This window comes from Cervus elaphus, chromosome 33 (genome assembly GCF_910594005.1).
Source record: "Cervus elaphus chromosome 33, mCerEla1.1, whole genome shotgun sequence".
NCBI lineage: Eukaryota > Metazoa > Chordata > Mammalia > Artiodactyla > Cervidae > Cervus > Cervus elaphus.
Genome location: NC_057847.1, coordinates 57,947,388 through 57,963,135, shown reverse-complemented (window position 1 = coordinate 57,963,135; position 15,748 = coordinate 57,947,388). Strand labels below are relative to the sequence as shown.

Sequence of the window (15,748 nt, the reverse complement as noted above, 5' to 3'; positions counted from 1 at the left end):
TGGTAAAAATAGAAATCTCTCTCTCTTTCTAGATTTTCTTTTTTTAAAAAATATTTATTTATTGGCTGGGTGGGTCTTCATTGCTGCACAGCCTTTTTCTCTAGCTGTGGTGAGCGGGGGCTACTCTCGAGTTGCATTGCACAGGCTTCTTTCTTTGGTGGCTTGTCTGCTTATGGACACTGGCTTTAGAACACCTGGGCCTCAGTAGTCCAGCACATGGGCTCAATAGTTGCGGCTCAGGGTCTAGAGCACAGACTCAGCAGTCGTGGCACACAGGCTTGGTCGCTTTACAGAAATCCCAGACCAGGGATCGAACCTGTGTCTCCAGCATTGGCAGGGAGATTCTTTACCACTGAACCACCAGGATAGCCTAGGTTTTATTATTTTTTTTAAATCTGCATTCCTCTCTGTATATGTTTTAGAAAGATACAATTATTAAACTCCTGTATTTCTTTAATGTCTTTTTCCCCCTCCTCTGTCAGTGTGATTTTTCTGTAAATTATAATGCTGCTACCAGACTTACAGAGGTTACTCTCAAATCCATAAAGGTAAGATCTGTTACTTACAATCTTAATAGAATATTTTAAATCAGTGTTTGTCAGACTATTCTCTGAGGAAGACCAAGGATTCTGTTAGCACTTAAAGGTTACTGGAAGAGCAGAGAGGCTGTAGGGTTCTAGTTTCCAAGGCCTATTTTTATTTAACCAGCTCTTCTTTCTCCCCTTTTAAGACAATCCCTAGGACCTTATTTGAAGATCAGTTTTTGAACTGAAGGAAGGCAAGAAAGGAAGGTGTAAGGAAGAGAAAGGAAAGAAGGAAGGAAGAGAGGAAGGAAGGAAGAGAGGAAGGAAGGAAGGGAGGGTGGGGGAAAAGCCAGGAAGAAAAGGAGGAAGGAAGAAAGGAAGATGGGAAAGAGAGAAACGTATAGGCAGGCCACTTTACATTTTTAGAAAGTATGTTTAATAAATATTTACAAAGAAAAGCCATTTGAAAATATTTCATATTTATAATAAAATAGCATATATCATCCCTATGTATAGTCATGTAAAGGCAAGGTAATAGCCAAACTAATTATTCAAAATGTAGTTTTTGAGTATTATGCCAAAACTTATTATTGGACAATACACAACTTTACTAAAAGAAAAAATTTTCTTCTTTCTTAGTTTTCCGAATGTTGAGTTTTAAGCCAACTTTTCCACTGTCCTCTTTCACTTTCATCAAGAGGCTTTTTAGTTCTTCTTTGCTTTCTGCCATAAGTGTTCATCATCTGTATATCTGAGGTTATTGATATTTCTCCCGCTAATCTTGATTCCAGCTTGTGCTTCATTCAGCCTAGCATTTCTCATGATATACTATACATATAACTTAAATAAGCAGGATGACAACATACAGGCTTGATGTACTCCTTTCCTTATTTGGAACCAGTCTGTTGTTCCATGTCCAGTTCTAACTGTTGCTTCCTGACTTGCATACAGATTTCTGGCAGGTCAGGTGGTCTGGTATTCCCACCTCTTTTAAGAATTTTCCACAGTTTTTTATGATCCAGACAGTCAAAGGCTTTGGCATAGTCAATAAAGCAGAAGTAGATGTTTTTCTGGAACTCTTGCTTTTTCGATGATTCAACAGATGTTGGCAATTTGATCTCTGGTTCCTCTGTCTTTTCTAAATCCAACTTGAACATCTGGAAGTTCACAGTTCATGTATGTTGAAGCCTGGCATGGAGAATTTTGAGCATTGCTTTACAAGCATGTGAGATGAGTACAATTGTGCAGTAGTTTGAGCATTCTTTGGCATTGCCTTTCTTTGGGATTGGAATGAAAACCAACATTTTCCAGTCCTATGGCCACTGCTGAGTTTTCCAAATTTGCTGACATATTGAGTGCAGCACTTTCACAGCATCATCTTTTAGGATTTGAAATAGCTCAACTGGAATTCCATCACCTCCACTAGCTTTGTTCGTAGGGATGCTTCCTAAGGCCCACTTGACTTCACATTCCGGGATGTCTGTCTCTAAGTGAGTGATCACACCATTGTGATTATCTGGGTCATGAAGCTCTTTTTCTATAGTTCTTTGGTGTATTGTTGCCACCTCTTAATATCTTCTGCTTCTGTTAGGTCCATACCATCTCTGTCCTTTACTGTGCCCATCTTTGCATGAAATGTTCCCTTGGTATCTTTAATTTTCTTGAAGAGATCTCTGGTCTTTCCCATTCTATTGCTTTCCTCTATTTCTTTGCACTGATCACTGAGGAAGGCTTTCTTATCTCTCCTTGATATTCTTTGGAACTCTGCATTCAAATGCGTATATTTTACCTTTTCTCCTTTGCTTTTTGCTTTTCTTCTTTTCACAGCTATTTGTAAGGCCTCCTCAGACAACCATTTTGCCTTTTTGCATTTCTTCTTTTTGGGATGGTCTTGATCCCTGCCTTCTGTACAATGCCAGGGATGTCCATCCATAGTTCTCAGGCACTCTATCTATCAGATCTAATCCCTTGAATCTATTTGTCACTTCCACTGTTTAATGGTAAGGTATTTGATTTAGGTCATATCTGAATGGTCTAGTGCTTTTCACTACTTTCTTCAATTTAAGTCTGAATTTGGCAATAAAGTAATCATGATTTGAGCCACAGTCACCTCCTGGTCTTGTTTTTGCTGACTGTACGGAGCTTCTGCATCTTTGGCTGCAAAGAATATAATCAATCTGATTTCGGTGTCGACCATCTGGTGACAGTCATGTTTATAGTCTTCTCTTGTGTTGTTGGAAGAGGGTGTTTGCTATGACCAGTGTGTTTTCTTGGCAAAACTCTATTAGCCTTTGCCCTGCTTCATTCTTTAGCCCAAGGCCAAATTTGCCTCTTACTCCAGGTAATACTTGACTTTCTACTTTTGCATTCCAGTCCGCTATAATGAAAAGGACATCTTTTTGGGTGTTAGTTCTAGAAGGTCTTGTAGGTCTTCATAGAACCATTAAACTTCAGCTTCTTAAGCATTAGTGGTCATGTCATAGACTTGGATTACTGTGTTGAATGGTTTACCTTGGAAACAAACAGATTATTCTGTCGCTTTTGAGAGTGCATCCAAGTACTGCATTTCGGATGTTTTTATTGACTATGATGGCTACTCTATTTTTTGCAGGGATTCTTGCCCCCAGTAGTAGATACAATGGTCAGCTGAGTTAAATTCACCATTTCTGTCCATTTTAGTTCGCTGATTCCTTAGTTCAGAAAACTAAGATCATGGCATTTGTACCATCACTTTATGGAAAATCAGTGGGGAAAAAGTGGAGACAGTGACAGACTTTATTTTAGGGGGCTCCAAAATCACTGCAGATGGTGACTGCAGCCATGAAATTAAAAGACCCTTACTTCTTAGAAGAAAACTATGATCAACCTAGATAGCATGTTAAAAAGCACAGACATTACTTTGCCAACAAAGGTCCGTCTAGTCAAGGCTATGGTTTTTCCAGTATTCATGTATGGATGTGAGAATTGGACTATAAAGAAAGCTGAGTGCCTAAGAATTGATGCTTTTGGACTGTGGTGCTGGAGGAGACTCTTGAGGGTCCCTTGGACTGCAAGGAGATCCAACCAGTCCATCCTAAAGGAGATCAGTCCTGAATATTCATGGGAAGGACTGGTGCTGAAGCTGAAACTCCAATACTTTGGTCATCTGATGCAAAGCACTGACTCATTGGAAAAGACCCTGATGCTGGGAAAGATTGAAGGCAGGAGGAGAAGGGGACAACAGAGGATGAAATGGTTGGATGGCATCACTGACTCAATGGGCATGTGTTTGAGTAACCTCCAGGAGTTGGTGATGGATAGGGAGGCCTAACGTGCTGCAGTCCATGGGGTCACAAATTGCCGGACACAACTAAGCAACTGAACTGAACTGAACTTTTTCTTTCTAATCTAAAAAACAACTGCCACTAATTAAGGAAAACTGGGTCATCTGTGCTCTTTATTAAAATACTTCAAGGCATTTTAACCGATTCTATGGAACATTAAAGTGTTCTAAGTATTGTTGCTGTTGTTGTCATTTGCTCAGTCGTGTGACTCTTAAATGTCAAAATAGTTTGTGCTATGAATCAGTAAACTTATAAAAAAAATGACATCCCACTTTCTTAAATCATGGGATAGTTTTAACCGTATCTTGTGACTTTTAAAATTAAAAAAAATTAGTTTAAAAGTTATGCAAATATGAGATATTAAACACACAATTTACTTTCAATAATTTTCGAGATTGTGAGCTTTAGAATTATAGAATTTCCAAGGAATTATTACTCCTTTAATTTCACCTTTCATTTCAAAGATGAGAAAAAAGAGGCCAGAGAGCTTGAGCACTATAGTTATTGAGACAAGTTTTGAACTCCAGGAGTCCTTCATCTAGAAATTGACTTGATTTTAAGATTCCTGTTAATCAAAAGACATATAAAAGTGATTTATAGATGTCATTAATATGCTTAATGATAAAATATTTTTATACTTTAAACATTAATTACATTTAATTTTCCAATTAAAGTATTTTGGTGTGTTTAATTATAATTTTCACTTTATCTAATGCAAGAGGAAAGTATAATTTTAGCCTATGTAAGAAATAATTATAGGGTAAAGCATTTATCACTTAAAGTTAATCATATATAATATCATCAGTGATCTCCCTCATGTTTGTTTGAAAATTGTCTTATAGGTTCCTTTGATAAACTTTAGGGTAATTATTATTGTCCTAAGATTCTTCTGGTGGACTCTTAGGATCAATGTAGCTGACTCAACAACCAACTGTATAGTGATATGAGCAGAACCAGCTCTGCCTACACATCTGAAGGCCTGTGTCCATCTCTGTAAACAAACCTGAGTAAGCAGGCAACCTCATCTTCACCTGCATCTCTCATCCTATAGAGTTTTAATTTTCAAGTTAAGTATGTTTAATTAAGTAAGTCAATTCTCATCTCTAGTTCTACAAGATAGTAATTCATATAGTCTTTTCATCTCTTAGGTGATCAGGGCCAGTGTTTTTTAGTCATTGTTTTTTATTCTTCCATTTTTATTCAACACACCTGAAACAAGTTTTCTATTTCTGCTCAGTTAAACCAGATTGATGTCTGTGCCCTTGTTTCATTTAAGAATAAATAGATTTTCTAGTAGTTAGCAAATATTCCTATCATATTGTAGAAGTGTGCAACTCTATAAACAAATTTGCCTTCTACTTAACCTAAACTCTGTTCTTCAGTTTTCATATAATTTTTTCTTAATATCATCATCTAAAACATGACTTTTTTTTCAAATCAGTTTTTATTTTTTATACATTTTATATTATAGCCTGAGCAATTTTTCTCGCTATGAATTCTTCATAAGTATTATAAATGCTTGCACAAAGTATCATACCAATGTGGACCACTTGACTATTGTCAGGCATCTAATGTTGAAAATAAAGCTGCACACAAAGGTCTATTTTTATTTCCTCTGATTTCAATTGAAGTGATCTCCAGTTGTTAAAATTACTTAATTGAATTATAGAAACACCTTTTAGGTTTTAATGCTTTTTAATAATTTTTTTTTCAAATTTATCATTTCAATCAGTGATGCATTAATGTCTTTTTCATATACTTATTCCATCACAGTATTGTCTCTATTTTCCCTTTCATTCTTTAATTTTGCTTTTACTGAACCTCTCATGGAAGTGATGCCTGGCATTTAAAGAGTCCAGGTTTCAATCATTCACATTTCCAATGCTCTCAAAAAAAAAATAACTTTATGAATTGTGAAAAAAGAACTTCAGAGGAAACACTTATTTTTAAAGCTAAGTATAAGGTTGAAGAAATAGAAATCTCTTACTTTTGGCATTCATCTAGGGCTAGCACATGAGGATGGTCATCTTCTGACATGGCAATGACCGCTTCCCTGTCAAATGCTCCTGGCCGAGTCTGGTCCACGGTGTGCCTGGTGATGGATGAGGTAGTCGAGCTGGTCCAGTACAGGGTGTCCCAGGCTCTGTGATAGGCAAGGCCCTCAACAGAACCCACATCTGATGGGGGAAAAGAAAAAGAATAAATGTACACTTTTATCTGTAAAAAGTTTGGCTTCTGAACAGAAAACAGCATTTACAATATACACTGTGTGTGTGTGCTAAGTGGCTTCAGCCGTGTCTGATTCTTTAGGAACCCATGGACTATAGCCCACCAGGCTCCTCTGTCTACGGGATTCTCCAGGCAAGAATACTGGATCGGATTTCTGTGCCCTCCTCCAGGGGATTTTCCTGACCCGGGGATTGAATCTACATCTCTTATGTCCCCTGCAATGGCAGGCGGGTTCTTTACCACTCGCACCACCTGGTAAGCAAATATAAACTATATCAGTGTTATCTTATCAGCCATTTCTTCACAAATGTCCCAAAATAAAAATATAATAATCATGATGCCTACAATGACAGCTGATTACACACAGTAAATCTAAGTTATGAACTGCTCATGCAGAAGTTTATACAAAAACATGATGTTAAAGACTGAATAGTCTCATCCAAAAAAAAAAAGCCCTTTAATTAAGTAATTGTCTTTTGTTTAGGAAACTGGTGGCTCTCTTTTATTTTCGTATCTTAATAATCAATTTTCTGCAACAATTTAATGATGCTTTTAAAAATCATATGTCAGAGATACTATCTAAGTGCAATAATGAGTTTTCTCTTTATAATATATCTGGAGACATCAAGGAGAAACAACATCAAAAACTACAATGAAGTATCAAAAAAACAAAATCCAACTTTATACTTGTGATTATCAAGCAGTGATAGAGAATGTTTTAGTAAGTTAATGCAATTTTTTTTATTCTATTCAACTAATGTGATGTAAAAACCAAATAAAATAAAATTAATTGCCAGCTAAAGCATGATTTTATATAGGCAGAAAAAGATAAACGATAGCCCACATAGTCTGATACTTAAATGTGACAATATGAGAAACAAGAGTAATTATTTTTTAAAATTGTTTTCCTAATCACAGGATAATGTAGGGTGGTTGTTTTACTTTTCATAGAAGTGTTTGAATATACCCTTAAGTATAACCAAATTACTAAGTTTTTCATTGTTGTTTTTCTCAGAGTTAGTATCCTTAGCATATTTAAGAGAGAATATATACACATTTAACTTTGGTAGTCATGCTAAGAAATTAACATTGTAACAGGCAGAGTCTTTTTAATAGCTTTTCTCTTAAGGAATCTGAAAAGAATTATTCGGCTTTTCTGAAAATAGATGGATGATAAGGGCTGTTTTTAGATTTGAGATGGGTAAATGTTTACTTTGATGGTCAAAAGGATTTAGAGGGTGAAAAAAACAATATTAAAGCCTTTCGAACTAGATTTCATAATGCTATTAAAATTCTGTTCTTTGATTCTTTTCCTACATCAAACAGAAAATCCACTAATAATAGAATTAATATCTGCCACTTATGAGGCACTGTCTTCCAGTGAGGAATTGTATAATTGTTTTGCATATATCCCTTTATGTGTAAATCTACCCTGTGATGTTAGTTTTATTGTTATTCTTCCCCGAAGAAGAAAACAGAAACCTATGTTCACAGAACTAAAAGTATTGAAGCAAGATTTTTATCACAGATGCGTGTGCTTCCATAAGCCTGTATCTGTCAGCAGCGCTATTTAGAGATGGATTTATAGCAGCTGTCGCTTATCCTCAGTGTACCTCAAGCTGGAACCAAACAAATGATTCATTAGTTTCAACTTGTCTGACTCTGGGTGAATTGTATCAGCAGTAATTTACTATGAATAACCTATCACACAGTCAACAAAACCACTTATAAAAATTAATGTGGATGATTAGAATGGAAACCTAGGTCAGAGATGATGGAAGAAAAATTGTAAAGCACAATCATAATAACATCTGTTACGCTTTGTTTATATGAATGATATGTATTCCTATTTGAGGTGAGTAGGTGGGAGGTTGATAATGTTTAACAGTATTTTGATTATTAATTAATAAACCATCTATCCCACTGTATTTTTAGTAGTTTCATATCACTTCAGAAATGAAGCTAACTCTATTTGTATTACAAGCAACAATTCCACTCTTTCATCACCTGCAAATAGAATGAGAAATGGCATAGCTCTGAAAAAAAAAATCCAAGCAAATCAGAATCATTAATCCACCCTCATTCTCTATCTTCCTGTTGTACTGACTTTGACAGATCTTCTTCATGGACACTTTTTCTTGCCAAATTAGGAGGAAACCACTTGGCATTAGCATTAAGATGAAGCAGATGTTCTTTTCTATGGCTGATATAGTTCCAGGGTTACTACAGTGTGAAATATATCTCACTGTCCAGGTAAAATATCTTTTGTTTTATTGTGTGCAATATATGACAACCTGACAGTACACTTAATCATATCTGGTGACACACTTTAAAATATTTATTACTTAGAAAGATATTTAACTCCCTACAAAAATTATATTTGTCGTTAGTAAGTAGTCAAATAAAGACATAAACCACACACCACTATATATAAATTAGAAAACCTACAAAGACCTACTGTGTAGTACAGGGAACAATATTCAATATTTTATAAAAACCTATAAGGGGAAACATCTGAAAATGTATTGTTGTTGTTTGGTCCTCAGTCATGTCTGACTCTTTGCAACCCCATGGACTGTAGCCTACCTGGTTTCTCTGCCCATAGGGATTTCTAGGCAAGAATACTGGAGTAGGTCGCCATTTCCTTCCTCAGGGGAACTTCTCAACCCAGGGATCAAACCCACAGCTCCTGCAAGTCTCCTACGTTGCAGGCTAATTCTTTACCACTCAGTGGTAAAGCCCTCTGTGTGTGTGTATGCATGTGCATGTGTGTGTATGTATATTTTTATACATATATTTAAATATACATTTTATCTATGAGAATATTAAATTGAAAATCATGAAAATATTTTACTTGAGATAACATAAAAGACATTAATGCCTATTGGGAAGACAACTAGACCAGTCAGGTATGAACTAAATCAAATCCCTTACGATTATACAGTGGAAGTGACAAATAGATTCAAGGGATTAGATCTGATAGACAGAGTGCCTAAAGAACTATGGAAGGAGGTTCGTGACATTGTATGAAGGCAATGATCAAGGTCATCCCAAAAAAAGAAATGCAAAAAGGCAAAATTGTTCTCAAAGGATGCCTTAAAAATAGCTGTGAAAGAAGAAAAGTAAAAGGCTAAGGAGAAAAGGAAAGATATACACTTTTGGATGCAGAGTTCCAAAAAATAGCAAGGAGAGATAAGAAAGTCTTCCTCAGTGATCAATGGAAAGAAATAGGGGAAAACAATAGAATTGGAAAGATTACAGATCTCTTCAAGAAAATTAGATACCAAGGGAAAATTTCATGCAAAGATGGGCACAGTAAAGGACAGAAATGGTATGGACCTATCAGAAGCAGAAGATATTCAGAAGAGGTGGCAAGAATACACAGAAGAACTATACAAAAAAGATCATCACAACCCAGATAATTACAATGGTGTGATCACTCATCTAGAGTGAGACATCATAGAATGTGAAGTCAAGTGGGCCTTAGGAAGCATCACTACGAACAAAGCTAGTGGAGGTGATGGAATTTCAGTTGAGCTATTTCAAAGCCTCAAAGATGTGAAAGTGCTGCACTCAACATGTCAGCAAATTTGGAAAACTCAGCACTGGACACAGGACTGGAAAAGGTCAGGTTTCATTCTAGTCACAAAGAAAGGCAATGCCAAAAAATGCTCAAACTGCTGCACATTTGCACTCATCTCACATGCTAGCAAAGTAATGCTCAAAATTCTCCAAGCCAGGCTTCAACAGTATGTGAACCGTGAACTTCCAGATGCGCAAGCTGGATTTAGAAAAAACAGAGGAACCAGAGATCAAATTGCCAACATCTGTTGAATCATCGTAAAAGTGAGAGAGTTCCAGAAAAGCATCTATTTCTGCTTTATTGACTATGCCAAAATCTTTGACTATGTGGATCATAATAAATTGTGGAAAATTCTTAAAGAGATGGGACTACCAGACCACCTGACCTACCTCCTGAGAAATCCGTATGCAGGTCAAGAAGCAACAGTTAGAACTGGACATGGAACAGCAGACTGGTTCCATTTAGGGAAAGTAGCACATCAAGGTTGTATATTGTCACCCTGCTTATTTAACTTATATGCAGAGTACATCATGAGAATGCTGTGTTAGATGAAGCACAAGTTGGAATCAAGATTCCCGGGAGAAATATCAATAACCTTAGATATGCAGATGATGAACACTTATGGCAGAAAGTGAAGAAGAACTAAAGAGCTTCTTGATGAAAGTGAAAGAGGAGAGTGAAAATTGGCTTAAAGCTCAACACTCAGAAAACTAAGATCATGGCATCTGGTCCCATCACTTCATGGCAAATAGATGGGGAAACAATGCAAAGAGTGACAGACTATTTTCTTGGGCTCCAAAATAACTGCAGTTGCTGATAGCAGCCATGAAGTTAAAAGACACTTGCTCCTTGGAAGAAAAGTTATGACCAAGCTAGACAGAATATTAAAAATCAGAGACATTACTTTGTCAACAAAAGTCCATCTAGTCAAGGCTATGGGTTTTCAAGTAGTCAGGTATGGATGTGAGAGTTGGACTAAAAAGAAAACTGAGCACAGAAGAATTGATGATTTTGAACTGTGGTGTTAGAGAAGACTCTTGGGAGTAACTTGGACAGGAAGAAGATCCAACCAGTCCATCCTAAAGGAAATCAGTCCTGAATTTTCATTGGAAGGACTGATGCTGAAGCTGAAACTCCAATCTTTTGGCCACCTGATGCAAAGAACTGACTCACTGGAAAAGACCCTGATGCTGGGAAAGATTGAAGGCAGGAGGAGAAGAGGACGACAGAGGATGAGATAGATGAATGGCATCACTGACTCAATGGACACGAGTTTGAGTAAGGTCTGGGAGTTGGTGATGGACAGGAAAACCTGGCATGCTGCAGTCCATGGGGTTGCAAACGTCGGACGTGACTGAGGCCTGAATTGAACTGAAATGAATACAATGTGGGTATCATGTGATACTTGAATGTGTTGTATATGTGTGTGTGTAGGAATGCTAAAGTTCGAATCAATTGAATTGGTAAAATAAATACTTTGTGTCACTCGTTGGCAGATAATTATGTAGTTTGAAACCTAAAGCAAAATGTCTGTCTATTCAATCAACCATTCCTGAAATATTGAACAGAGTAAATCAATACAGAGTTAGTTTAAGGATGTAGAATACAGAGTTGAGACCCAAAGATACAGAATAGGCATAATTAAGAAAATAACAATTACAGTGCTATTTTGGCAGCTGGTCAAGGACTTCATAGAGAACACATCTCCATCTCATCACCATTAAAGAAGAGACAAAAGCTCCTCTCTCCTGTATTGTATTGTGAAGACAGGATAGAGTCTAAATGGGAAAGGCAGTGATGTATGTCTCAGGAGGGAGCCATGTGGACAAAACATTGCCAGTCATCTGGCTGGAATAACGGTCACAGATAAATCCTGTTGCAAAGTAACAGGAAAAATATTTATCCCAAGGACATACTGTAAAGGCCTCCCTTGTTGAAAGAATAGCATTCTCTTTTTCACTGACTTATTTTCTAAAGCCAAAGAAAATCAGAAAGTTTGTTGGTGGAAATGACTTCGTAGTATGAAACTTCTCAGTCTTGTCTGGAGCATCTACAGATACAGAAAAGCAGGCTTGATTTCCAACCTAGGGACAGAATTTCAGATAAAAACTTCTGGACACAACATTTCACGTCTGTCTTAACTATGTAGTCTCCAGAGAAACAGGATTCTGGGTCCAGTTCACAATTCAGATCTGATATTGAACTCTAAACACAGTACACATGTGTTTTACTTTAAGCCTAACAAAGCACTACTTAAATTTTGCATAAACTCCATACATTCCTAAAAATCCTCTTATAACTACCTTTCTTTGTCTTTTTGGACAGGAGGGAGACAACCTACAGCTCTTCAGATGTATTGTTTCCCTTATTATAATGAGTCATTTATTTGATATGGCTGAGTTGCAGGTTTATTTGAAAAAATCCAAAACAGTTTCATCATTAAAATATTCAGCAGACTACAGTTATTTCTTCAAGTTGATAAAAAATCAATCTATTGAAAAAACAAACCAAAAGAACAAAACAGAATAAAACAAGGCTATGCCTTTCTTAGCCATGAATACAATGAAAATTTTCTCTACTAGGAACAAGACAAGATGGTTTATTCTTGCCCCTGTACTCAGCATTGTATTGAAAACTCACTCAGGGTAATTAGGAAAATTATTTTAATTGAAAAAAAGAAAACAGCAAGAAAGAGAGGGAGATCATCTAGATTGGAAACAAGTAAAGCCATCTCAATTTTCAGATGATATATTCTTACATATACAAAATCTTGAGAAATTCACTAAAAACTATTAGAATTATAAGAAAACATTCAACCAGGTTGCAGAGTACAACCTAAAATATCAGTTGCATTTTCTATATAATAGCAATAAAATAATCAAAAACTAAAATTCAGAAGGCAATTTCATTTATGATAGCATTTAAATAATAGAAATTATGACAGGCAGATAAATTTAGAAATAATTTTAGCAAAAGTTTATAACCTTAAAACTTGTACATGAAAAACTACAAAACATCATTGAAAGAAATTAAAATAAAAAAGATGGAAAAACAACTCATGTTAATGACTGGAAGACTAAATATTGATGACGGCAATAGTGTCCAAATAGATCTACAGACTCAGTGTTATTTCCTATTAAAATCCCAGATGGCTCTTTCCCAGAAATCAATAAACTGATCCTAAAGTGCATGTGAAAATCCAAGGGGCCTAAAATAGCCAAAAGAATCTTGAAAAAGAAAAGCAAAGTTAGAGGAGTCAAATTTCTGAATTTAAATTTGCTACAAAGTTACAATAATCAAGATAGTGTAGGCATATAAATCAATGAAATAGAATCAATAGCCCAGAAATAAAACCTTAATTTCTGGTTAACTGATTTTTGAAAAAGATAACAGATAAATTCAATGAGGAAAAAAAATATTATCAACAAAAAGTTTACAATGATTATATATCCACATGCAGAAAAGTAGTGTCCTCAAACCATAACACACTAATTCAAAATGTGTTATCTTAGACCTAAATAGAGAAAGTAAACTACAGAATTCTTAGAATAAAATAGAAGAGTACATCTGCATAAACATGGGTTAGGCAAAGCCTTCTCAGACATGATACCAAATGTACAAATGGCAAAAGAAATATCCATGAGTTGGACTTCACCAAATTTAAAAACATGGGTGCTTCCAAAGACACCTTCAAGAAGTAAGAAGCCAACCCCCAAAACATCTACTTCTGTTTTATTGCCTATTCCAAAGCCTTTTATTGTGTGGATCACAACAAGCTGGAAAATTCTTAAAGAGCTGGGAATACCTGCCTCCTGAAAAATCTGTATGCAGGTCAGGAAGCAATAGTTAGAATGGGAACTATTCTATTCTAGTTAGAAAAGAATAGTTAGAATGGAACAGACTGGTTCCAAATTGGGAAATGAGTACATCAAGGCTATATACTGTCACTGTGCTTATTTAATTATATGTAGAATACATCATGAGAGATGCCAGGCTGGATGAAGCTCAAGCTGGAATCAAGATTGCCAGGAAAAATTTCAATAACCTCAGATATGCAGATGACACCTCCCTTATGGCAGAAAGTGAAGAGGAACAGAGAAGCCGCTTGATGAAAGTGAAAGAGGAGAGTGAAAAAATTTGTTTAAAACTCAACATTCGAAGGGAGGAGCCAAGATGGCGGAGGAGTAGGACGGGGAGACCACTTTCTCTCCTACAAATTCATCAAAAGAATAACTGAATGCAGAGCAAACCTCACAAAACAACTTCTGATCGCTAGCTGAGGTCATCAGGCGCCCAGAAAAGCAGACCATTGTCTTCGAAAGGAGGTAGGACAAAATATAAAAGATAAAAAGTCAGACAAAAGAGCTAAGGACGGAGACCCGTCCCGGGAAGGGAGTCTTAGGCGGCCTTGCTTGGGCTAGGGTCCGGGCCTGAGTGCCCTGAGGACAATCGGAGGGAGCTTCTGTGAGGTGCCAACTTGAACTGTGGGAGACCAAAAGAGAGAAAATTAACCGGCCGGAACACACTGCCGGCCGTTCGCAGAACAAAGGGACGGAGAAAGTCCCAAGAAGAGGTCGCAGGCTGCGGACCGGCCCAGCCCCGCCGGAGGCAGGAGGCAGGAGGCAGGGGGGAGGGGAAGATCGCGGCGAGACACAGGGCGCAGGCACCCGACCGGCGCCGGCGGGGACTGGGGCTGGGGACGCAGAGGGCGGAAGGCGCGCGCACCCGACTGGCGCCAGCGGAAACTGAGACTGGGTCCGCGGAAGGGAGTGAGTGCGCCACACCTGGGGATAGTGCGCCCATCAAGCCCCTCGCTGCCTGGACCGCTCTGACGGGGAAGGCACAGAGAGCAGGCGCAGCTTTTCCTTCCGCGCTTTTGTGTAACACCCGAGGGCTGGAACCTAGTGCAGCGCGGGGCGCGCTCCATTTAGAACAGCCGGGAGCCTGAGCAGCGGCAGACGGAGAAAGCAGCGTCAGCCCCTCCCGGCAGCGCCAGCCCGCCCCCGCAGGGCCAGCCCCTCCCCGCAGCGTCAGCCCCGCCCCACAGCGCCAGCCCATCCCCGCAGCGTCAGCCCCTCCCAGCAGCGCAAGGGAACTAGCTACCTGAATAAGAGTCCACCTCCGCCCGCCTGTGTCAGGGCTGAAATGAGGCTCTGAAGAGACCGGCAAACAGAAGCCAAATAAACAAAGGGAACCGCTTCAGAAGGGACTGGTGCAACAGATTAAAATCCCTGTAGAAAACACCGACTTCACGGAAGGGCCCTGTAGATATCGAGAAGTGTAAGCTGGAACGAGGAGCTATCTGAAACTGAGCCGAACCCACACTGACCGCAACAGCTCCAGAGAAACTCCTAGATATATTTACTTTTTTTTTTCTAAGTAAGGAAAAAAAAAAAAAATTTTTTTTTCTTTTTATATTTTTTCTTTTTTATTTTTTCTCTTTTATTTTCCTTTAAAATTCCCTATTACTCCCCCATTACTCCTTAACTGTCATTTTCATAGATTTTTACAATTTTTTTAATTAGGGGGAAAAAAAAATTTTTTTTTTTCTTCTTTCTTTTTTTTTTTGTTTTTTTTTCTTTTTTTTCTTTTTCTTCTTTTTTCTTCTTTTTTTTCCTTTCCGTTTTCTCTTTTATTTTCTATTTTTCTTTTTCTCTTATTTCTTTTAAAGTCCTCTAGAACTCCTCTACTACTCTTCATTTTCATTTTCACTACACTATAACCTTACCAAAAAAAAAAAAAAAAGAGAGAAGCCCTATCTTTAAACCGAAGATTATTCTCTCCCAATCTTGACTCTCTGTTTTCTACCTCAGAACACCTCTATTTCCTCCTTTCCCCTTCTCTTCCCAATCCAATTCTGTGAATCCTTGTAGGTGTCTGAGATACGGAGAACACTCTGGGAACAGACAGCTGCGTAGATCTGTCTCTCTCCTCTTGAGTCCCCCTTTTTCTCCTCCTGCTCATCTCTATCTCCCTCCTCCCTTTTCTCCTGTTCATGTAACTCTGTGAACCTCTCTGGGTGTCCCTAACAGGGGAGAATCTTTTCGCCATTAACCTAGAAGTTTTATTATCAGTGCTGTATAGTTGGA

The 15,748-nt window shown here is 37.7% G+C and overlaps 1 protein-coding gene across 1 annotated transcript in view; it reads right to left on the bottom strand.

The window, feature by feature from the left end:
• The window catches only part of LRP1B (LDL receptor related protein 1B), a 2,070,284-nt gene that overhangs the window by 387,253 nt on the left and 1,667,283 nt on the right, over positions 1–15,748 (bottom strand). Inside the window, exon 42 of the mRNA XM_043894665.1 lies at positions 5,835–6,024. Within this exon, the coding sequence (XP_043750600.1) occupies positions 5,835–6,024 (190 nt within the window). The remainder of the gene's footprint in view (positions 1–5,834; positions 6,025–15,748) is intronic.